The sequence below is a fragment of the Balaenoptera ricei genome, chromosome 12, assembly GCF_028023285.1.
Source record: "Balaenoptera ricei isolate mBalRic1 chromosome 12, mBalRic1.hap2, whole genome shotgun sequence".
Taxonomy (NCBI): domain Eukaryota; kingdom Metazoa; phylum Chordata; class Mammalia; order Artiodactyla; family Balaenopteridae; genus Balaenoptera; species Balaenoptera ricei.
The window spans coordinates 84281372-84306887 of NC_082650.1; the positions used below are offsets into that span (position 1 = coordinate 84281372).

The following is a 25516-nucleotide window of genomic DNA, read 5'->3' on the forward strand; positions in this document are numbered from 1 at the left end:
CTGAAATTTAAAGTTTCTTTTAAAAAAACAAAAATGAGGCAGCGGCTGGTGGTCAAGCTTCTCTCCTCTCACTCATGTCAAATTCTTTAACACAATAATCCCTCCTCAAACCTACCTTCAGACATCCCATGCCTCACCATTAAATAGGTTTAGGTAAAGGAGATGTGCTACAGATGTGATTTAAGCTAAAATAAAAACAACACTGGTAGTAATAGATGGAAATTTTCATTTTTATTGATAAACCATGATTTCCTATTGAATAGATCATCAAGTACAATTAATAACAACACTCTAACATTTAAAATTTAAACATTCAGAATCACCCTGGTTCAATATACAAAGCTTTAGTTTCTGGGAAAATGATGTTTTATTTCAACAGTATCCTTCTTATATGCAAAACAGCTTCTCAAAATAGAAGATTTATGAGTAAAATCTTATAAAGCTTCCCGTGTACAAAAGAAATCAACTCTACTCTATCAATTGCACCTTAGTAAAAATCCAAAACATAAAGGCTTGAAGGACCAGAATAGAGCCACATTCTATTAAATCTATCAAAGACAAATCTTAATGATCTATAAATGCAACATGGAACAATCCTCTACCACTGATTCAATACCCTGGCAGAAGAGTGGTAAACCGTGGCCTCGTGACAACATGGACAGAATTATTCTTAAATATGTAGTAACATATATATCAATATCATCCCTATTACAAAGACACACACATACCAATGTGTAAGTGTCCTGTGAAGTGCGAAACTCGGAAATCACACAGGAAATATCTGTTTTCCTGTATTACAACCACTGAAATGAAATGGCAACATTTTAGTGAATGATTCAATGTGGCACTGTCTTTTGATGAGGCACATGAAAACACACCTCAATGGCTAGAAATAGTTTTGAAACAAGCCTACTCACAACCGATATATACTTAATTAAAAATGTATATTTACTGCTTAGTTTCCTAAAGAAAGTAGTGTAACAGTTCTCTATTCAAAGTAGTGATTAAAAAAATTGCACCTCAAATTACTCCCAATGCAACTTAGGATATTTAACATTAACACGAATATCATTTGAATAGATGATAGGAAATTTTTAAGTTCTTAAAGGTGCTATGCTTTACTGGAATTTGAAAAAAAAAAAATCAGAATATTCTTCTGTCTAACAGAAGTCTCTACTGAGAGTACATAAAGTTCTGAAGCTTATCCAAGAGTGAGTCCATTTACTGTAAGTGTCTCAAATTTTAAAAGTGCAAGTAAATGATGCAGTCAAGAAGATGTAATGGCACCTGGACCCATGGGAGCCACTTGATGAACACCAAATTAAGTACTGTCCTTATGTGAAGGAACCTTGTCAAGGAGGTATTTACAACATATTTTTATAGAAAACAGTATTAAACTTCAATCAAGCAAATTAGAAAACGTGAGGCTGTTAAAAAGAACTCCAGATTACATGCTAGAAGGCTAATAAAATGGCTCCTTTAAAGAATGACAAAGAAACATCATAGTTCCAATTTCTTACAATGTCATAGGACAGCCAGAAATGTTGAATGATATCAAATTGAATTATATCAAAATAATTGAATTGTATCAAAATAAAGATAACTAGCATTATATTGCCAGAATATTTATAACTAAATTTAACATAAAAAGAAATTACAGTTAAATACAACTTTTTAAAAAAATAATTACACCCAGACTCCAAAAAAAATGGGAGCAGGGAAAATTACGCTATGTACAATTCTGAAAATTCCCACGTGTGGAATACAGCATTGCATATGTAAGTAACAAACTGTTAGGCAATAAGCGTATATCTGGATTTTATATTAACACAATGCTCCACAGATTATAATATAACCAAAATACTAAACCAAATATATTATTGTTAGAATATTTTTTAAAACATAAAGTATAATAGGACCACACAATAAAAGGAAGCATTTCATTGACCCAGCGTATTTTAATGGGCTTCAACTTCTTTTTTAGAATTATAACTGAAGGCAATAAGATGGTGAAACCAAATATAATAGCGTTGTTTTGTCCTTGAATTATGTGGCGAGTCAAAACTGGAAGTCACACATGCTGGTGTCTTAATGAGGTCCCCACTCAGTGGAAAAGAAGTGGGGACTTCAAATTAGTTCATATCAGAAAATGAAATTGATGGCATTCTAAAGGAAAAGTTTCAACATCAGCAAACTTAAAGGTAAAAAGAGATTTTTAGTATTATTACTTGTAGCATGTGAAGAAGAGTCGATACTGTCAATTGTTACTACTATGTGTCCTCCTTTCCCCCTAATGCCTGTGGCTTTTTGGTCCCTTTTAATCCAAGTGCACTGCTGCAGCAGAGCCAGCAGAGGCTCTGAAAGGCGTGACAGAGGAGGACTCCCGCGTCCCCAGTGCCCCACGCACCTCCAGCTGCGCTGACTGACCCTTTTCCCCTTCCTTCTTTTCCTCTTCCTCCTCTTTGTCCTCAATCCCCTCCTCCTCCTCACTTTTAATACATTTATAATAAAAAGAGATGCATTGCCATATGAGTTACAAGGTGAATTTTTAACCTGAAAATCCGAAATAATTCCCAACAACTATTAGAGTTCTAGTTTTTAAATGAGGAAATATGGTTTTAAAAAAGCTACAAACATGGTTTAAAAAAGCTACAAACTGTCTTCCAATGGCTTTCCATTCTGGAGTTTCCTAAAATACTACACTAGAAGTCCAGTAGGAACAGAATATAAGCTACAGAATATAAACTATTTACGGTTAGTCCGAGGCTCTCTGGGCAGCGAGGGGGTATCCTTTGCCAACACTGTCCTCCAACTTCGTTCTAAGGTACTTTCATCTCCAAACAAGTCCTAAGCGTATAAAAGCCGAAACCCCGCACAGGAAAGCCCAAACCCAAGTGCCTTTTTCAGATCAGATTGTTTCAAAGGTGTAACACAATGAAAAACTTTTCCCCACTTGAAAGTAAATACAAGAAAATTATGTGTTTGATATTTAACTGCTCTGTCTCCATAGACCACCCTCTGAGGATCTATTTTCTACATTTAGGTCTCAAGCTTTAAAAATCTGAATGTTAGTAATTCCTACCTTTGTGTCCAAAATATCCATAAGCATTCCATGAACATCCACTCCACTGTAATTTAAGTTTACTAAAATAAAAACATTCTTTTTAAAATTGACTTTAAAATATATTATTTGCATATTTTATTTTTGGATTTATTTTTAAACAGTTGAAAATACTGCAATGCAGCTTCTTTGGAGCCCATGACGATTACGTTTCTACATCCCCTTGAGAGAAATGCCGAGTTCAGGAGTGAAATTAAACCAACTTTTAGATATAGTAAAAGAGTTTTAAATTTTTTGGATGTATCTAAAATATTTCAATGTATTTCAAATGAAAAGAAGAAAGGAAGAAGGGAAGGAAAGGCAGGATGAAACAAAGGTGAGAAAAGAGGAAAAACAGGGAAGGGGGAAGAAAGGAATCTTTCCTTAAAATTTCACCCAGATAAATGAATATTATCCTTCCGAATACAGGGTAACCCATGACACAGGTGCTCAAAATTCAAGAATCTTCTATAAGATTCAGAGCAAGTGTTAGATGTCACTGGACAGCTGGTGGTCTGACACTCAGACACCTGAATCTAGAAGGTTCCACAGGACCCTGGCCAACACCGTACAGTACTTCACATCTCTCTGATCCCCGTCAAACCCCAGCTTCTTTCCCAGACCATGGGGAGGTCCAGTCTGCTACATCTCATATAGGATTTTGTTGTGACCCTGGTTTAGCATCCCTCATGACTCACATGTGCCTCCTGGTCTAGGATCTTCTGGTCCAAGTCACGTAAGGCACGTGTTGCAATGCCCTCTGACTCCCAGCCTGAACAGAGCCCACATGCGGGGCTGAGGACACAGAGGAGGGCACCCGGGGCCCCCCTAGGCACTTCCCAGCAACCTCAACCTCTGAGCCGCCAGCAGCACAGCGAAGCCGGTCTCTCTCTGCTTCTCTCCAGAGTGAAAACCGAGGAAGAGTAAGGGCTGGGGTATGTGACTACATCTGGAGTGGAACAACATCATTTCCCTTTAAAAAAAAAAAAAAATCACCACCTCCATCCTAAAGAAAAAAGTTATATCTGATTAAGAAGGATGTACTGAGACCACTGGGGTGGGTGGTGTAGGCGGAGGGTTAGGGTGGATACAGAAGGGACAGAACAAGCTCCGCCTGCGGGTTTGTTTCCTCCCAGTTCCCAGGAAATCCATCGTTAATACTAAAGCAGACACTGATGTATAGCAGTGCTTAAGAACCCAGGCTCATTTGCTCTAGAAAATGAAAAGAATCATCTAAAATAACACATTTATTCTGGAGAAAATAACACCTCCAAAAGAAACCTAAAAGATTTTAAGAGGGGGAAATAAAAGAATACAGCTGCAAGAATTCTGGTTTTTTGTTCCACACAGAAGTCAGGAGAAGAAATCTATGCAGCTACACATACAAGGACCGGTTGTACACCCCCATCCCATCCCATAAAGAGAAAAACATTGATTTTCAAAATAGAGGCGATATTTGCTTATGAAAACACGACAATCACACGTGACTTCTGGAAATGAAAGTGTTACGCAGAGTCTTTAAAAAGATAAATCATAGCCAACACGGCAAAGAGAACAGAAGCGTGAAGCAGACAAGGAGGCAGGCGTTAGGGTGAGGAAGGGAGGCCGAGGCCACGCTGTCACAGGGGCCACAGGTGTGTGTGTCCCCGCAGAGGTCACAGGAGGACAATTGTGCTCTGGAGTTGTAGCTTCTCACCGCTTGCCGCCCTGTTCAAAGAAGCAGATGTCGGTTTACATGCCTCCTTTGTTTAGAAACATTTACTTTGCCAAAACTTAAGAGCATTTCAATACACTTTTCTGAGTTTTCCGTTCTTCACATAATTTTATTTTTTCTTTACAAGAAACAACTGAAATACTCAAGAGGGGCCCAAACGACCAAGTCCAAGAGAGAAACAATGCTTTGAGTCCAGTTTCTGTACCTCCAGCAGCTGGCCAGCATTAAAAGAGAGAAAATAGACCACAGCTGCATGCCGCAGTTCAACCGCAACCTGAAACGCTTCCTGGAACAGGAAAGACTGTAAATTGAGGGTGTTTTAACCTCCTTGAGAGTTTATTTTAGGGTGACATTTTCTATGCATTCAAGTAAGGTTCTACTCATTGGAACTACTGAAGAGAAATATTTACCATGGACTTCATTCTAAAATGCAAAAATATGAAGAGAACTCTGCCTGTGTGATGCCTTGTTTCAGTGTTTTAAAATGTTAAGCACATAGTCTCTAAAACTATTTACTTGGGTAAATTTTATAGTACAAGCTAATATTTTTAAAAAACTATATAAAGCACCAATAGCACTACAGTAACCTTACTATAAAGCATAAATGATTTTTATTTTTACAATTTTTAAAAACTTTCTATTTTCGAATTTCTTCACGATTTTTCATTGACTTTTTTAATATTTTAAGTACGCTTTCTAACTCTAGGGTTCTTCAAAATGGGTTGGTTGGTTTATTCTGATCTTTCCCATGTTTTCATTTTAAATGCACCCCCTCATACATAAGTTGTTTTCCACAAAGAAATCTCAGAGACTGAATCTTTTTTGCTTTTCAAATGTTTAAAATGTTCTCCATACACCTAAGAAACATCAATTGGAGAATGTTTCAACAATCATGTAATGAAGTTGGATAACTAGGTACTGTCACTGAGTCTCCACAGTGGATCTCATCCTTCCACCAGAAAAAAAGTGCTGCATCCGTGTGTCCCCAGAATGTCCCACAAGAACTGGGGGTGAACTCCAACAGGAGGCACAAGATGAGAGGACCTGGCTTGTTGACTTAGAAGGAGAGAGAGCTGGTGCTACCGTCGTCTTGCATGAATACTCCACCAAACACTCCCAACCACGAGGACAGGTTCCTCGTACTTTAAAGTGTAATTATCTACAACCACCTAGGACATGAACATGTTCACGATTCTCATGTGTTCTAATGACTCTGAGCCCCAGGAGTGCTTATTCAGGATGAATGTGGTGACACGTAGAAACATTAGCCTGAAGATCACACACCGACAAAAAGTCACTCTGTGATTGAACGGAGATTCGTCCTGATCAACTTAGATGATCTCCAGACTAGATCTCTACTTTCACATCCTAAATGTCTAACATTTTATAAAGAAATTACCAGTAAAGTCAAAGAAGCTCAAGTTATTTTCCAAACAGACTACAGTTTTCTTGAAATGATAAAAAAAATCTGTTACAATAAATAAATTTTAGCAAAACAAGACTCCCTCAGTGAAGAAACAGCTAAACCCGATTGAGGCTCGTCCACTGCGGACGCTGTTCATTTCTCTTCTGAAGAAGCCCCGTTTTAAAACCAGAACCCGATAGAGTGGGTGCTTGCAATAGGAGCAGAACCTTGGAAATTGAACATAAAGGGACTCCCTGTGTCACTTTTTCTTTGTAAAGTTTGTAGCTGGGAGTTAAAAACCTAAAACATTATGAGCAAAAACATCACTTTTTAATATATGCTGAATGCTGTCATGTGATTATTTTTTTGTAAATTATCAATTGTCTTCATTTAAATGTAAAGCTCACCTCCTGCTCCACCACCTCCTTCACTACCCCCAACAACACCCGCCCCCCACAAAGTCAATCCAGCAGAAGACCACTCTGAATGAAGGAATGAATGAATGAATGCCTGGCATAACTCCCAAGGTATCACGAACCCCAGGACACACTTACTTGGTTCATAGTAATCCATTATGGACACTGAAGCATCTTGTGTATTTGACACTCTAAAGTTTCTCACAGAAGGAATATCAACACAAAACTGGGTTTCATTTACCTTGAAAAAGACAAAAGACTTTTAAAGGTGTGGCAAATTATGTGTTCAAGAGAAAGTAAAAGACATTTCTTTCTCTTATCCTTTTATCAAACAGCTATAGAAATGAACATTTAGGGAGCATTTCTACACACCCGGTACTGGGGTAAGCACTTTATAGAAATTACATCATTTATCTTGTAAAACAGTCCTTGCATGATTGGCAGGTATTGTTCTTACTTCCATTTTACTGAAACAGATACTGAGAATTGGAGTGGTTAAGTAAGCAGGAGCCCAGAAGTGCATGCCCCTGGCCCTGGTGCTTCACCAAAATCCCCCGTCTCAGCTTTGCATCCCATCCTGGTTGCTGCTACTGACTCACACCAGCCCCCTTCTCTGGAGAATCACCCTCAGCTCATGGGAGCCACCTCATCCAGTAAGTGAAGTAACCTCAGAGTGCGGGGTGCAGCCCACAACCAATAACTGACTGATATGGGTACAAAAGGCCAGCCTCCTTGCCTCCAGGGGTACAAAAGGCCAGCCTCCTTGCCTCCAGGGGTACAAAAGGCCAGCCTCCTTGCCTCCAGGGGTACAAAAGGCCAGCCTCCTTGCCTCCAGGGGTACAAAAGGCCAGCCTCCTTGCCTCCAGGGGTACAAAAGGCCAGCCTCCTTGCCTCCATGGGTACAAAAGGCTAGCCTCCTTGCCTCCAGGAAGGACACTTAATGCCAATTTGGCAAATAATAATGGTTAAGGAATCTGAAATTGATAAATTCCTTTAAACATTCCACTACATACCAATTAGCAGTAAGTGAAAAGACAAATTAGTCAGTCAAAATGTAATGGACACTCAAATTAAAATAACCGTGAACAAGAACATCACAGATACAGGACAAACTCCAAACCTAATTACATTATTTTAAAAAACCTTTAATGTATTTTTCAAACCCCAAATTAGGCCCATGGCTATCAAGCAATATTTAATATGTGAAAATCACTGAATAGCAAAAGAATCTAGAAACTTTGAATTAGTTTTAACAGCTTTTTAACCAAAGTGGTTTTTGAAGTCTTAAAACAAAAAGAACATTAAGGAACTAGCTTTTCAAAAGTAGATTCACTGCTGAAGCAATGTAATTGATTCACACTTGGCAAAACTGGAATAAGAAACATACGTATTCCCCCCATGTAACATGAAATCCTAAGAACACTTAGAACTCAATTTCGATTCCACATATGAATTTCATATAGATGTCAGAAGAATAAACTTACATGCCAGCAGTTTTGAGACATAACAAGTAGAGTCTTAAATTCCACACTAACCTTTCTCTCACATATTTTATGCACCTTATTCTTGGATCAGTAGCTTTCATACAGTAATGGGAAGAGTACATGAAAATTATATAATAATTTTGTGTAAAGACCAAACCTCTGAGAATATTCTATGATTTAAGCACCTAACTTTTCAATGCAGGGATATTAACCCTATTGGGATATATTAAAAGCCTTTTTTTAATGAAAGCATTTTAAAACATGTAATTAAAGCTTTCACCGTCAGCATTTTTTTTTCATCAGCAGCATTTAAACAAATATGTTTAGCAATTCCCTGAAGCAAAGGGGTTCTCCAGTTGACATCTGGACTGCATTTTGGAAATTACATCACAGCAATTTCTATATGTTGAACATCTGGTATGAAATAATAATTTTGTTATCAAGACTTTCATCAGGCTCACCATTAACAGTAATTCTCCTTAAACTAATTTTATAATAATGTCTTTTTGGTGAGGACAACAGATAGTTGCCGTGTGAAAGTTGTTCAGGGACACAAAAAGCCAAAATAATGACACAAAGAAAACGTTTAAAGTAAAGGTAATTTTGAACACAATAAATAGTGGCTTTGTCAGTGGTTACCAATGTGAAACTTAGGTTTTACTACTTACAGAGTCTAAGTAGAGGTGGAGTTTTCCATGGTCGTGTTCTACTTTTTTCACGGTCTCACTCAGGGAAATGGCATCTGAGGACACGGTAAAACCACTGAGGAGGTTAATTTCCATAAGGGCCATGCCACTTCTAGCTGGGCCCAGAAACCTAAATCAAAGAGGAGAGGATAGAAGAGAACCCTTTAGGAAAAACCTAAAGCTGTTGGCAAACTATCTTCATATAAAAATTAAAACTGCCAAGTGTTATTCCAAACATTTACTGTTTCATTGAAATAAAAAATTACTATAGAAAACTGTAAAAAGGTAACCCTTTCCTTACAGGTCTGAAATTCTTATAACTTTCAACCACATGAGGAATAGAACAACGGGTCCATTTGTTAGTCAGCATGGAATGCCTGCAATGTAGCAGACTTGGGCCCCTGGGTTGTAAGGAAGGCAAACTTTGCCCCTTTGATGGGCAAATCTGTTTTCCAGTGGTTGATACCAAACCACATTGCATTTTTCATTTTCCCAAAAGTTGATGGCACTAAGCTCTCCAACTCAAAGCTAGGAACCGAAAAAGAGGCATCACTTGACCACTTAGCAGGAGACAGCGGCCAAGTCTTCAACAACCTTTTCTTCATCTGGTTTTAGAAAAAAGAAGACCAGTAGGCAAGGTCCTTCCCTTTCTTCTCCCACACACTTGGAGCACATTTTTGTGTTTTCTTTAGCCACCTCGGGAGAATGACAAGCCTCGGAAAGTTTTATTACACTGCTCGTTCTCTAACCCTGTTGTACACGTCGTGAATATCAAAGCATCTGGGCACCAACAACATTTTGTCTCCTTTAAAATAATTATTTTTCTAAAATCAACAGATGGCAAGAGCTTTTTGTTTGGATCTGAAACAGCCCAATGTCATTATGGAAAGGAGTTTGTCTCCAACATGAAAGTCTCTTAGCATCGTTAGTTCCTCTTGTCCTTTAAATGGCAAAAGCAAGAAGGGCGTGTAGAAAATCTTGCTTTTTAAAGCAGCAAGCTGATGCCTGCCAAACGTGATTGAAAAGCCACACAGTACAAGTGCTGACTGCAGTGGGTTCGGTGATCCCAGGCAGCTGAAACCATCTGCTGGTGAGGCACTCAGCCAGAAGAGACGCTACAGAAAACCAATACGGGCGTTAAAACTAGAGGGGTTTTAGAGATGAGAAAAACAGCCAACCTGCTTAGATATGATGACTTCAGTGCATCATCAGAAGTGCTTTGGTTGACCTGGTCTTTCCACCAACCAGGGGCAGAATGTGTTAAATTACCATGCCACAGAGAAACCTTTTCTGAGGTGAGTAAGGGCTTGGACCCTACTGATGAGAATAAAGTGCCTGAAACACCAGCTCTTCTTTTTATAAAGTGCCACTGAAAGAATTCATTTAAAATGTATTTTGTATTTCATAGCAGATTTTTCTCAGAAAACTAGTAGCAACATCTAAATCCTTTTTATAAAGCCCCCAACCCTGACATTAAAACACTTCCCTTCTCCAGGTCCTCCAAAAAAAAGAAAGAAAGAAAAAGATATAGATGTCCTCTACCTAGCAAAGTCTATTGCCTGTCTGATTTCCTGATGCTGGATTAAGATTTGGAATCCTGCATCTTTACATGAGCCCCTATAAACAGTGAAACCCCATTATGGTCTGAATCTCAGTTTCACCTCATTTTCCTCCTCTGTGTCTTTACCTGACCTCCCTAAGAGGTAAAATCCCTCTCATTGCTCCATAAGGCTATTCTTCTTTGCCCTTTTCAAAAGTAGAATTTTAGACCTGCTATAAGCAGCTCTTTGCAGGAAATCACCCTCATGAGGAAACCCCTTTTCCTGTCACTTCAGCAAAGCTATGTTGTAACTAACCTTAAACCAGGAACCCCCATGCTCTTCTCATCTCCAGCCCAAGCACACTTTTCAAATCTTTTGATCACACAATACCTTGCCTAACCTGTTGGTTCTTTCTGTAGATCAAAAAAGTAGAAATGAAGAATAAGTAATTAACAGATGACCAGATCTCTTCCCCAGCTTTCCCTTTAGTAATCTTATGAACAAACTGTGTGAACAAGATAACATGTAAAGAAAGATCACAAGAAGTCCACAAGCCTGCAAACGGGGGGTGGGGGGGCGGCGATGGCAATGGCTCTGACTCCCATCTCAATGATCAACTGAGATTACTCCCTTTTTTCCCTTTAAAAACTGTCACAGCTGGACTGAATCTTCAGAGTTGATCTCAGGACATGAGTCCACCTTCTCCCCAGATTGCCGGCTTTTCTGCTTAAAGCATCTTTCGTTTCTACCAACAACTGCCTCTCAGTTATTGACTTTCGAGCTGCAAGCAGCCAGACTTCAGTTTGGTAACATTGTTTTCAGGATTTATTTTTATGAATTTCTGTCTCCTCTTCCAAATAGTAAGTTCTGTGAAGACAAGGCTGTGCCTTTTTGGCTAACCATTATATTCCAAATCCTAACACTGTGCCTGGCACATAATGGAGACTAAACCAATATTTACTGAGGGAACGAATGACTGAAGGAGTAAATGAGAAAAGCAGGCATAATAATAGCACTTACTTTATAGAGTAATTCTAAGGATTAAATGAGACATGTGTGCAAGTCATTGATACAATGCCTGGCATGTAAGTTTGTGATAAATGTAGGTGGTTGTTGTTTAAATAATAATAACTTGATGTTGTTATTCTGGAACAGAGCCCAGTTGCAATCTTAGTAAAGTATAATGGGAGTCCTACTTTCTTCTCAGCTGAAAAGGAAGCTACTGCAGAGATTCTGATATCCCCAAGCTGCTGGTTCAAAATGCCCAAACAGGTGAGGAAGGGGGCAAACACATTGACAATTTATACCAAAATCAGGAACAGGAAGGCCCTGGGACTTCCCTGGTGGTCCAGCGGGTAAGACTCCACACTCCCAATGCAGGGGGCCCAGGTTCAATCCCTGGTCGGGGAACTAGATCCCACATGCATGCCGCGACTAAGCGTCCGCATGCCGCAACTAAGAAGTTCACATGCTGCAACCAAGAAGTCCGCAAGCTGCAACTAAGAGCCCACGTGCCTCAGAGAAGATCCCGCATGCCGCAACTAAGACCTGGTGCGGCCAAAATAAATAAATTAATAAATAATATTTTTAAAAATACTTTCAAAAAACAAAAAGGAACAATAAGGCCCAAGATAGTAGGGATGGTAGCAGTAATGGAGGAGACTGGGTTCAGGCAATGGCTAAGAAGGTTGACCATCTGGAGAAACACCTACAGGTGACCTTGAGAGGATGTGGCAGCTCAGGACCACATCAGTGACCTCCAGCCCAACAGCCCAAGGTCAACCAGACGCTACGGGATATTTAGAAAGGGCAGGCAGCAGCTCCTCAATATCAGTGCATCTTGCAGTAACACCCAGCTTAACACCAAATCAGGCAGAACTAAGAGGGAGATTGACAAGGAAGAAATTTTAGTCTCTTGATTCAAGAACTTTCTGAAGGACTTGCTCTCAAACTTATGTGTGCATTAGAATAGGCAAGAAAGCTGGAGGCGGCTTCACAGACCCTGAATCTATGAAGTCAGTAGTCTTGAAACGGATACCTTTTTCTTATCACTTAACAAGATCCTCAGATGCTCTGGACACAGACCAAATTTAATAGTCACCTTATTAAGTACTCCCAGAAGCTGTAAAGTGCCTAATTATCCAATGCAAGGATCTTCTAAACTGGACTATTTTCACTGTGTCTAAAAAAAAAAACTATGCTCTTCATTGAACTTGCACACTCTTATGAGGTTTTGAGTTAAGTGCACAAAACTAAAGGTTAAATATGAACCTGGAATAATTACTTAACAGAAAAATGACCAACAAAAAGAAATAATCTATTTTGGAGTATTAAACATGATTTGTTAAAGTTTTTATAAATTAAACCTGAGTTTTATTAAACTTTTATATTCAAACTTGTTATAAATACAAGGAAAACTTGTAAATAATTTGGGCATGTTGAGAAATGCTTAAATATAATTAGCAGTATTTCTAGTTTGTAATCTGAAGTGTAATGCATAACTGAAATCTTTGTTAAATGTAACTCCTTATATTGATATAGTTCGATAACTATAGAGTTATATTGAATATAATTAAATATATAAACAACGATATATATTTAATTAAATCTTCAAATCTATTTTTTTAAGGAGAAGGAGAAAAAGAAGGGACTTAGATACCAACCTTGTGCACACATTCAAATTCAAGTGATTGATATCATCTTTATCATCTTTTACAGCAATGTCTAAATCAAAGGCTTCTTGATCTTGAATAGATCTTTGGATTACGGAAGATCTGGAATCTTTCACATTATAGATAACATTAAGCTGTAATAAATAACAAATAAGCATAAATAATAAGTTACTAGCAATAAATTGCCTTCATTATGTATCCTAAATATTAGGTAATGATTCTCTTTGGGATAAACCCAACTAGATTGGTAATCTTCAACCTAAAAAAAAATTAGTTTTACTAGCTAACGAAGTATCATTAACAAATATAATTATAAAAGTTTATAAACAATGATGTTTAAAATTGAGAAAATTGTTAGGTAATATTCCAAGTATCATAGACCATCATGGACAATATTCATGTGTATTTTTTTTTTTTCAAATAATGTAAAACATTCCCTTGAGGGAAAAAGTTAAACTATTGCCAAGTTTCCTGAAAGCATCCACTAATTTCTAAGCTCTGCTGCCCAACTGGAGTTGTTTTTCACAAACTGGAACTATCAGTAACATACATCAAAATGTTTTCACCCAAGAGCCTTGGTGGAACAAAAACCTATTCAACTGCTAAGGCTTCTTTTTCGATCACACAATGTTTTTCAAAGAGGATGAAATAAATGATGGATTTCAAGTCAACTGGGTCTTTTTCAGCATATACTCTGTGCCCACCACCAATGTGAATGGCGCTGCGGGGACCCTGAGGAGGCGTGAGGGCCAGTGTTTTCCTCAAAGGGACCCTAAGATCAGAAGCTTGAGAATGTCCTCTAAATTTCCTAGGCCTGCCTCATGTCAACTTGAATAGGGATCTATTTAAATTCTTCACCCCTTCCGTTTTTTTTGATACTAAGGTTCATAAACCTTACTATTACTATGTAATATTGTATTTTCTTTTGCTAATACTTAAATCTCACACACACACACACATGCCCCTCCGACCTAAACGTGTAGTACCCACTGTGGATTTACATACTTTAAAAAAAAAAATCCTCTCTCTAAGCCTTCATCTTTCAAACCTAAGAGTTCCAACTTTTTATTCTGCCACACCTATATCATATAATCCTTCCTCCCCTTGATCATTCTGGAATATCTCAGTCTGGACATTCTCCAACTTTTTCTTAAACTACAATTAAAAGTGTAGAGTGTTCTTGGAGCCGTTGAAGAATGGTTCCATCAATTGGAGAGACAGTCTCCGTGATTTTCATTACCCCCTTTCCCGTGGCATGCATTTTCCTTTAGAGACCGATCTCATCACAGAACAAACACGACTACTAGATTTGTCCCCTGGGTCATAATTAATATTCATCTATAACTAAGTGTTAGTTTATATTTGGTCCACAATAAAGCTCAACTGCTCACTCAGAGAACGTCAAGAAATCTTGCAGTTTATTTCCAACAGCTTTGCTTTTTATTATTTACTGAAAACCTGAGAGTTTTCCTTGCCCTCCTTTATCCAGAGCACTTACAAAAATATCAACTAGAGGAAATGTCAATACCTATTTCTGGGTGACCAGCTTTTTTGCAATTTTTTTCTCCATTACAAGAAGTACCTATTGGTACCTACGTTTCATTTTCTGCATGTTGATGCAACATAGGACTGGTGAACATTCTGACCACTAGGTACCATATTTACTGCTGTGTCCTTCAAATCTCAAATGAAAATCATCTAACTTCAGTAATTTATCTACATTTGGTTTATCAAGAATGAGTTCCAACCAATTTGGTGGTTTAAGTACATAAAATTTTTCAGTCGTATCTAAAATATCTTATGTATTTACTTTTGGATTTACTCTTCACATGAAAAGACAGTTTGGGAGTGAGAATTTTCACATGGTCTGGTCTTTGTTAGTAAAGACCGATACAAAGGGACTTCCCTGGCGGTCCAGTAGTTAAGACTTCGCCTTCCAATGTAGGGGGGTGCAGGTTCGATCCCTGGTTGGGGAGTTAAGATCCCACATGCCTTATGGTCAAAAAACCAAAACATAAAATAGAAGCAATATTGCAATAAATTCAACAAAGACTTTAAAAAAAAAAAAGACCAATACAAATTATTCACTCTTTTCTCTTTCTATCCTTTTCATTGAATACTGTTCTTTTTAACTGTGATTTTTTCCTTGATTTTAAAAAACATTTACTGTGTTTTGAGTATCGTACAAAATAATCTTCACATTATTTCTAAGTTTCCAAATTATACCTGACCATGTGCCCTTCACATTGTGCCTTAGAAAGTACATCTGTTCTCTCAACTAGAATAGTTGTTCTGGTTTTTGAAAAAGTACTTTTTCTCTATAATAGCCTTTTTTTTAACTTTCTCAGTAAATCTTTCAGGGTTTGTTTGGTTTTTTTTTTTTCTAACCAAGCACATAATCTTTTTTAGTACTATCACATATTATTTTGCATCTCAATAACACGGTTTTAGGTCCCCATGATTTTCATGTATTTTTAAGCATAATAACTTCCATTCAGTATTTTACATACTACTTCCATTTTATTGTATCCCAATTAAGGGTAGATTTCTTTAGATTTTCTTCCTAGAGCAGAGCACTGAACATATCATGCGCTAATAGTTTTATTTACTATAATATAAAATTTTACAGCAAAGGGACACATTTCCTATCTTCAAGTCAATTACTTATAATACCATGTTGACCTTTATATTGTTAAATGAATATTAAGAAATGGTAAGTAAAATGCTATATGGTTATCAAGTCACAGTAGAAACTCTACCCAGCATTACAATTTCTAAGCTGTATTTTTACAAAAAAAGGTCGGAGTTCCCAACAATTCACATTAATCATATTGGAGGATTTTAATCCTTACTTCAAAAAGCATATAATACTCAAGAAATATTATCAAACTGTAGATTATCAAACTATATAGTTGCTGTCTACTCACTAGCTAGTAACACCTCTAACACTTTTTGTTAAAGATAGTGATTTATCTTGCCTGAGTCATAGAAATAAATCATTAAGAATTTTACATCATCTAAGTTAAAGATTTAGCAGTGCCCCAAACCAAAGAATTAGTATAGCAAGTCCTATTTAACAAAACAAAAATAAACATTATGACATACCTGACAAATAGCAAATCCAAAACCGCTTGCAGAAATATTAACTGCAGTTGGCTGTACCACAGCAAGCTGAATAAAGGTGGGAAAAGGTGAATAAGGTTAATTGTCCATACCTAGGTCCTTCCAACCAGCACAAGAGACCACTGTTATCCCTCACTGGGAGTGTAAGCTGTGTGCGCTGTAAAGTTCTAAGAACTTTACACGCCTCACATGTCAAAAGTTATGGGTCAACCAGATAAGGGGGGTGAAGGCAGAGGAAGTGCACATTAGTGCTGTGGACAGGTCTGCCCTTCTGTAGGGGCTGAAGCATGAAAGACAAGAAATGAAAGTCATCCCTCCCTCCTCAAGCCTCCCTCAGCCTCTAAGTCCCTGGCCTTCCTGAGAACACAATGGCACACCATCACTGACTGGGACCAACACTACTCCTTCTTTTTCCTTTGCCATCACCCCTCTCCCTCAGGTTCTAGCCTTAAAGTTACCGCTTTCACCCATTACCCTCAACTTCCTACAAGGTTAACCAAGGGAATAAAGTTAGGGTCTAGCATAGTCCTTTATTCCATTTTAAAGAAAGAGTTCTACTACTGGTTCTATCAATTCACCTAAGAGGACATGTGGTGCAGCCTAAAGGGACATGGTCTTCGAAATCATGGGTTCAAATCCTAGCTCTACTGTTACTAGCACCATGATCTTGGGAGAGTTAGCTAAACTCTCTTAGCCTCAGTTTTATAATATGTACAGTGGGGATAAAGGTACTTGGTCTGAGAAGTAAATGCAATAGCACATGTAAAGAAATCTGGCACAGGGCCTGCAAAGAATAGGAACTCCACGGGTATTCATTCCTCTCCCAGTAAGACAGGGCCCATGTTTTCTCCTTTTCCAAATCTGTCCAAAGTTCTCAAGCCCTCCTCCCTTCCCCAGCTCGGCAAATTCAACCAAGGGAGGGTACTCCTTCCCGCCAGCACAGAGCTCTGGGAACAAGTCTTTGTTGAAGTCAACAGAAAGGAAATAAAGCAGTACTCCAGCAGAAGGAATCATCTACACAGACATTCGGAGAACCACCCCCTTGTCCACACCTCAGCCGTCTGAAGGAGAAAGCGGTTCTGTGTGCTAATCACAAACTTCACAGGACTCAGTGAACCGGACCCCACCACAGTCACTTGGATATTTGTCTCTTCTATGTTCATTAGGGCTGCAAACTCAGACAGGGCCTTCAAGGCCACAATGGTGTCCTGTTGGGAAAAGAAAAAGATGTGTGCACATAAGGCTATATTAAGGCCGCCAAAGAGTAAATTTCAGTCATGTTTAGGATGTCACTGCACACTCGTCCACATTCCTTGGGAGTGGAACTCTCCTCGATTCACCTTTGAATCTGCTTGACCTGGAGTCCAGGGAAGACTCAGAAAATATCCGCTGACTAGAACTGAGCTCCATTTGTACCGGGTACCAGAGATGACAAATGGCTAGTGAGACAGGGAACTAATTTATCCCATATGGGTATCAGATACGATGTTTATATCAAAGATGAGAAAAAATTAAAATTAGTAACTTAAACCTTTGATTTAAGTTACTAAACTTTTTAACTGCCATGTAATTTTATGACGTCATGAAATAAAGCAACCACATATAATAAAAAAAATATATATATATATATATTTAATTTTATAAGTAGTTTTACATATATATATAATTATTTTTATAAAGAAATTTAAAGCGATCATCACTCACCTGGGTAGATGCAAAACCTCCCAAGCTATTTCTCTGCCTGCTTAGCCACCTCATAATCGGGATTCCCTCAGAAATCTGATGCTGCAGAAAGTGTGAGAGCAGTGCATAGGCCGCGACTTCAATATCCAGGGAGCTTGGTTGCCAGGATTCAGAAAGTCTGGACACTGATGACACCCAGAATTGCATGCCTCCTGCGGGAGAAAAGTAGTAATGGTCTGGCCAAATACAGAAAAATAACACTTGATACCATTAAACATTCCTACACTGGTCCAAGTTCTCCTTGACTAGCATAAAAGTATACATATTTCTATACATGTGTATATTGATGCCAAGCAAATATACGTATATTCACACACACACACACACACACACAAACGTGTACTTACATGTCACTTCTTAAACTATTAAAACTTATAAAATTTCATCCTTGTCCTATTACTTATATTTGAGGACATTTTGATAAAAATATTTTCCCAAGAGAAATTCCATATGTTTGGCTCAAGAGCAAAAAGCTATAAATTATTTTTTTAAAAAACCATACTCTATTCCAGACCATCCCAAAATATATTAGGACATATTGGAAAGAACCCTGTTCTGGGAATCTGCCATTAACCAGCCCTAACGGGAAATACTCCTTTTTTCATTATCTGAACGTTGGTGTTATAAGTTCAAAATCCAAGACTCCAAGAAAAAATGAGGGACCCTGGCCAGCTCAACAGCCTTCCTAGAGATATTCCTGCTAGCCCCCAGATGAACATCCTACGTGGTACCCCCTCCCCATTCTCTCAGATATTACTATTTAGATGATGACTGCATTTCAGTGGAATGTGAAATAACTACCACTTAGCCAAGCAGAGAAGCAGAAATGTCAAGGACTACTTCAGCTTCGATGCAGTAATCGTCAAGTCCCCAGCACTGCAACAGGTAATAAGGATGTAGTCTAACTTACTGCTAATAATAACACACTATTTTTTACAGTCTCAGAAGTCTCTAAGCACTTTCCATAACTACCCCTTCTTGAATTAACAGAGCTTTAAATAAACTGACATGACCTAAAATGTTTCTGCCCACCCAGCCCCTCTGCCACACAGAGGCCATTTGGAAAGCAATAACACCTGTACTTTTTGTCCTGTTGTAGCCCATAAGCAGTGCCCATTCCAAAACTGTTAAAAAATCATACAGCTCACTAACAGCATTTTTTGACATTTGCATTTCTGTTAGCATTTTAATTCACATTTTCGAACACCTGCGACGTGGTAAGCCCTGCACATTATCTCATTTAATCCTCACAGCAACCCTAAAGCAGGTGTTACTCCCATTTTACAGACAGGGAAACTGAAGCTCCTAAAGGTAAGTAACAGAACCAGAATTTGAGCCCAAGTCTCTCCAAAAACCAAGGCCTTAATGATCACTCAAGGCCACCAAACCAGAAATGGCATCAGACGATTCAAAGAGTAACTGACACATGGCAGAACATATCTAAAAGAAGGAAAAACCCAAGGCCCCAAAGTTCTCTAGAAAACTCTTGGGGAGAGTAGCAGTAGGATGGCCATGTCAACCCTTCCTGATCTTACTTGCATCTCATTTTCATCCCATTCAGAAGATATAAATGTAATCAACCTCGCACCTGGTGTACCAACCTTTCTCACATCATTTACACATTTCATTATGCAGAACGGGTCGCACACATTACCTTCTTGCTCTGCTCTCCAAGTCAGCATATTCAAAGCGTCCTTGGCTTTAGGGCTTCTCACAGATGACAGCGCATAAGTTACAAGAGCCAGGGTGTAATTGTCTGAAATTCCTCTATCGAATTCAGACTCCAAAAAGTTGATAGACTCCTGCACATCAATATTAGGCTGGAAAGAAAAATATATATATTTTACTATTCAAAATAACCTGTCACCAACATATTTAAATAAAAAGTATTTTCAAACGTTCATTCAAAAACAATTTCAGTGTCTATTAAGCACCTGACTTTGTCCTAGGCAATGGGAATCACCCCTGATCACTGACATTTAATGATCTGCCATGTATTTTGAAAATAACATTGCTTTTCAGGTTCTACAAGCAAATAGGCACCATTCCGTAGAGGGAATAAAAACTAAGAAGTGGAGCTTTTGCTCGTGTTTCTCCCATTGACTATCACGAACTAAGATGAGGGCATAAGATATAGCCTGAGAAAGATACTTCTCTTATATGACCTCAGGTGTTGAAGCTCTAAATTGAGGGGAAAGTTTATATTCTCAGCTTTTGGAATGTGGCCACAAATGCAAAGCAAAAGAATACTCAAATTCGAGACTTCAAATGTGATGGAATATTGCAAAATCCTTTAAGTTTCCAGACATGTATTTGACCCATCAAGACCTACCTTCCTTGTGATTTTCCACCCATTATTTATTAAAGATTAAGTACCTGATACTTTTTATATCCCAGGAGAGAAGTCACAATATAAGCCGTAAGGGTTACTGGACTTTTATTGCCACCTTGAAGCTCACTGTGGATCACTCTTCCTGGCTCCCAAAATTCACCATTGGATTTTTGATGTCCTTTGAGCCAAGTATATGTTCTGTGTAACACATTCTGATCAATATCTATGTAAGGATCAGCTTCAAGGAAACATCTTAAAACAAAAGCTGACAACCTTGGTGAAAAGGGGGGGAAAATTACATAAAATACAGTTTATACAGTCCTCCAAATTACACTGAGCAAGAAAACACCAACAATAACAACCCTTTTCCCCCATCAGAAGATTCACCAAAGGGCCAATCACTGAAGAAAGAACAAAAGGAAGAAAGACGACAAAGAGACAACAAAGTGAACAACTCAGCTGGGCCAGTGGGCACGGTTTCCCCTTGCGTGTGGCTGGGAAATTCCAGGTCAACTCACAAAAGAGCAGAGTTGGTAAAGAACTTGGAAATCATCTAATCCCGCCTCTTGATTTTAAAGGTTGAGAATTCGAAACTCAGAGAGAGTTAAATAAACTGTCCAAGGTTATTCACCTTTGGACTGTTCCGGGTATTTACCAAGGAAGATCTCATCACACACTTAGCTCAACCTTAAAGCAGTGGATGAAGTATGTTTAGTTCACAATCAAACTGTCGTGCTTTTGAGTAGAAGAAATGGATATTTTCTCTCCTACAGGCCAGGAATCAGCAAATTACAGCCTGTAGGCCAAATCTGTCTGCACCAAACACAGCCCACGGTCTGTTTATATGTGCCTCTCCCCACTGCACAGCCCCCAACCTCCACCTAAGAACAGTTTTTAAACGGAGAAAGATAGTGAGGGTGGGGACTTCCCTGGAGGCGCAGTGGTTAAGAATCTGCTTGCCAATGTAAGGGACATGGGTTCTATCCCTGGCCTGGGAAGATCCCACATGCCACAGAGCAACTAAGCCCTTGAGCCGCAACTACTGAGCCCATGTGCCGCAACTACTGAAGCCCGCACGCCTAGAGCCCGTGCTCCGCAGCAAGAGAAGCCACCGCAATGAGAAGCCCACGCACTGCAACCAAGAGTAGCCCCAGCTCGCCACAACTAGAGAAAGCCTGCGTGCAGCAACGAAGACCCAATGCAGCCAAAAATAAACAAATACATTTATTTTAAAAAAAAAAAAAAGAAAGAAAGAAAGCGAGGATGGAGGGAAAAAGGAAAAATATGCAACAGAGGCTCTATGGGGTCTGCAATGCCTAGCATATTTACTATCTGACCCTTTAAAGAAAAAGTATGTCAACGTCTGCTACAGAACACTAAATACTGAGGTGAAAAGAACATCAAGCAATAAAACATTGAAACCTTTCTATTTATGGATCTACATCCTGACTCGTGCCAAAAGAAAATCTGAAGCAGATCTGTTTCATCCTATAAAAGATTTAGTGTGGCAAACATTACTAATATTCAATACGATGCAGTTCTCTTTCACTTTGGGTATGCAGAAGAATTCACTTCCTTGCCCGCTTGAAGTTAGGCATGGCCATGGGGCCAGCTCCGGTCATGGTAAAGTGATAAGAAATCTTATACCGGGCTGAAGCGTCTAACTGCCACTGCTGGATACTCCAGCCTTCTGTCCCCAGGCTGCAGCAAGCCTAGAGGCTCAGGGTGAGTTGGTGGCCGAAACAAAGACTGCAGAGCCCCCTGCTGAGACACAGTGGAAACGCAGCATGAGCACAACCTTTGTTAATAAACCACTGAGATTTAGACGGTTGTTACCACGGCCCACCTTATCTAACCCTACTGATACAATTAGCCAATCTTTTTCTGAGTGAAAAGTGAACTTGAAGATAGTACAAGGAGAGGGTAATCATCCAAAATCAGCCATATGGAGATTTCAAACTGGAGGAAATTCTGGAGCTTCATAACTTAACCTCATCACTGTTTTTGCACAAAAAAATAACCTTGAAGAAACTACATTGACTGTATTAATACAAAATTAGTGTTGATTGTGTCCGATTAAAAAAAGACCTATGTCACAATACTCTGTATTTCTAACCAATTTTTCTTACCAGCTGCACCATCATCATATTTTATTGCTGCTTTTCCCACCAAAAAAGAGGGGGATTTATGACTTATCTTTTCTAAATAAAAACATCTGATGTACTAGTGTTTTAAAACCATATTTTAAAAGGAGAACCTCTTTGTAAAGCCAGGCTATGGAAAAAGCAGCCTCCAAGCTGATACAGAGACACATCTGTCAATTTCATGGCCATCGTGACCTAGTGAGAGCCCATTCAGTGACATGGATTTGTTCCGTTAGCAGAAACACTTACCAAGTGCTCCCAGAAGGGTCATCATTCCCAAAAGCACTGAAAGAGCCATCTTCTCTCCGATAGAGAAGTTCTCTCTGGTAACCTGAAGACACCAAAATAGACAGATAATCAATGTAATCAAGTTGCAATGAATGGAAGTTTCTAATCATGACTTCATATTGAGGAAACATGGGCAGAGAATGGGAAAGAAGACATGAAATCAACTCATGTTGAATATTTTCTATATTACATGCTGTGGGAGATTAAGAACATCAGGACTTTTCAAGTAGAATGCATAAAATAAGAACCGCAATAGCCCCAAATTGGAATAAAGTCAGAAGAATACCATCACACAGACAACAATTCTATCCATTCAAAAGCAAGTAAATTAAAAAGCGGAGTATTTAACTCTGTAGTGTTAACTACAATGGTTTCAATGCTTAGTCATCTAAAATTGTTTGCTACCTAAGAAAAATACTAGCTACAGTATCATAATTAAAGTTTAAAGCTAAAACGAGAAGTAAAAATACTTTCTATTCTTAGACCACCAGCAGAAGGGAGAAAATTGCTAAATAATCTAAGACAGTAGCTCTAGAATTTTTTGGTCATGACCAACTGAGGTAAACCCCCAAACTGACTGGTCTGCCCAAACGTCAACTCCAAGTTCTCACTAAATAAAAAGAACATGGTGGTGGTAATGAAGTCTCAGTACAGAACTAAATTGGGGAGGGCTTATGGCTCATAGATCTGCTTTAATAAAAGCAGATGTTTCATATTTGCAAATAAATGGTTGCAAATAGAGGCAGATGTTTCATATTTGCAGAGCAATGCATGCAGGTCTCAAAGTCCAGTGACTGAGAAATCATAGGCCAAACACTGAAAGAGTCACCAGACAAGCCCAACAAATCAACTCGCTAAAAATGATATTAGCCATAATTTATCATTAAAAAGTAAGCATAAGCAGGAACCAAAAACATTTCCAACTCAAGGCTTTATCAGTGATTCTCTGATAACCAAGAATTCTTCCTGAAAACTACAGGATTCTACTATAGGAGGGGAGGGCACATAGAATGAACCCAGCAGCATGGTCATGTAGTGCCTGGCAACCATAATCACTGGTAAAATGTTGAATTCCATGCCCAATAAACTCTAGTAACAAAAAAATTTTACTTTATGAGTACCACATTTTAGAAGCATCAGTAACTGTAATTAATTATTCACATTTGACTAACAAAATATGAGCATTAGTCATTTAAAATTCATTAATTTGCTCTTGCCAGGTCCCAAACTTTTCTCATTGAGCCTTTCCACAAGAAACCCCAGCCAGATCTGAGTATCTGATTTAAGCTACAGTAAGACAAAATGCATAAAAGACAAGACACTGTTTCACGGTGATCTGTAAGACCTATGGTAAAAGAGATGTAAACAGTATTTAAGTGATGAGAGAATTTTCTTAATTTGAAGAAGGGAGCGTTAGGTTATACTCTTTATGTTTTAAACTGAAATATTACAGCATGGTAACTAACCAGCCAACTTTTATCCAACTGTGACTAGGTGTCAGGAACTGGTCAAAGCCCTTTTCAGGTATTAACTCAGGTAATTCCACAACTCTATGATGTAGAGGCTATTATTATCCACTTTTTAGAGATGAAGAGACCTGAACTTAGAATATATCATGTGCAAGGTCACACAGCTCATACGTACTGAAGTTAGGCACTAGCCAAGGTCCATCTGTCTCCAAAGCTGCTGCTTCCTACTAATTCATAGAGCTCTTTCAATGATTAATATATGAAAAGTACCTTTTACATTCTCTTAGTAAACAACAGATATCGCTCTGTAACACAGGTGTAGAAAAAGACTTTCTAACCACCAAATTTTTAAGAAAAAATAACTGACTACAAAAAAATTGTTTCAAACTTTTCCAAGGCAAAACACTATAAGCAAAGTTGAAAAACAGATGACAAATTAAAGGAAAATATTTGCAACATATAAGATGGATAAATGGCTAATCTTCCTAATATTAATACTGTTTAAGTCTATGTATATGTTTTTATATATTAATACTATATATCTTTACATATAGATTATATAAAGAATTGTTTTAATTTAGAGGAAAAGATAAAAACTCCTATAGAGAAAAAATGGACAAAAGACAAGTACAGACATTTCACAAAAAACAAGGAGAGAAAGACAGACCTTAAGACAGGAAAAAATGTTCAACTTCATAATAGGTGAAATGCAAATTAAAACTACATATTGAGATACCATTTCTTACCCATCACTTTAGCAAATATTCAAAAGCTTGACCATTCATCCTGTTGGGGAGACTGTAAGGAAACCAGTACTCATCCATTGCTAGAGGGAATTCCAAATGGTACAACTCCTGTGCAGTAGAATGTCTATACCTTTTGACCCAGTAATCCTACTTCTAAGGATATATCTGAAGATATACCTCCAACAACACAAAAATATATATGCAGAAGACTATTGATTGAAGCATTATTTGTAATTGCAAAAACATTGGAAACTACCTAAATGCCACCAAATTGGAGACGGGTTGAATAAACTGTGGTACATGTGTACAATGGCATACTATGCAGCTGTGGAAAAGAATGAGGACTCTCTGAGCTGATGAAGAGCCATTTCCTGAATATACTGTTAAGTGAAAAAGGCAAAGTCTAAAATAGCACACATAGTGTACTACCTTTTGTGTAAGAAAAAGAGAAAATAAAAAAATATGTTAATTTCTGCTAAGGGAGAAAAAGAAAGAGAGAGAGAGAGAAGCTAAACAAGAAAGTAACGCAGAACATTACCCCCAGAGGGTAGGGAGAAGGGATCCGAGAGGGAAAGATACCCCTTTGCATACACCCTTTAGAATAAGTTTGACTTTTGGAAGCATGTTAATGTTTTACATATTCAAAAAGTAAA

At 38.3% G+C, this 25516-nt stretch overlaps 1 protein-coding gene across 4 annotated transcripts in view; it reads right to left on the minus strand.

Moving 5' to 3' along the window:
* Positions 1-3363: 3363 nt before the first annotated feature.
* The window catches only part of CD109 (CD109 molecule), a 134849-nt gene continuing 112696 nt past the window's right edge, over positions 3364-25516 (minus strand). For 3 of the 4 annotated variants that reach the window (XM_059941790.1, XM_059941789.1, XM_059941792.1), the window contains exons 24-33: positions 22610-22691; positions 20261-20489; positions 19539-19704; positions 17846-18036; positions 17194-17349; positions 16124-16189; positions 13010-13152; positions 8788-8935; positions 6774-6876; positions 3364-4807 (exon numbers count right to left, since the gene is read on the minus strand). In XM_059941790.1, coding sequence (XP_059797773.1) covers positions 4632-4807; positions 6774-6876; positions 8788-8935; positions 13010-13152; positions 16124-16189; positions 17194-17349; positions 17846-18036; positions 19539-19704; positions 20261-20489; positions 22610-22691 — 1460 coding nt within the window. In that variant the 3' untranslated portion in view covers positions 3364-4631. The remainder of the gene's footprint in view (positions 4808-6773; positions 6877-8787; positions 8936-13009; positions 13153-16123; positions 16190-17193; positions 17350-17845; positions 18037-19538; positions 19705-20260; positions 20490-22609; positions 22692-25516) is intronic. The other variant, XM_059941788.1, reaches the window with a different exon arrangement.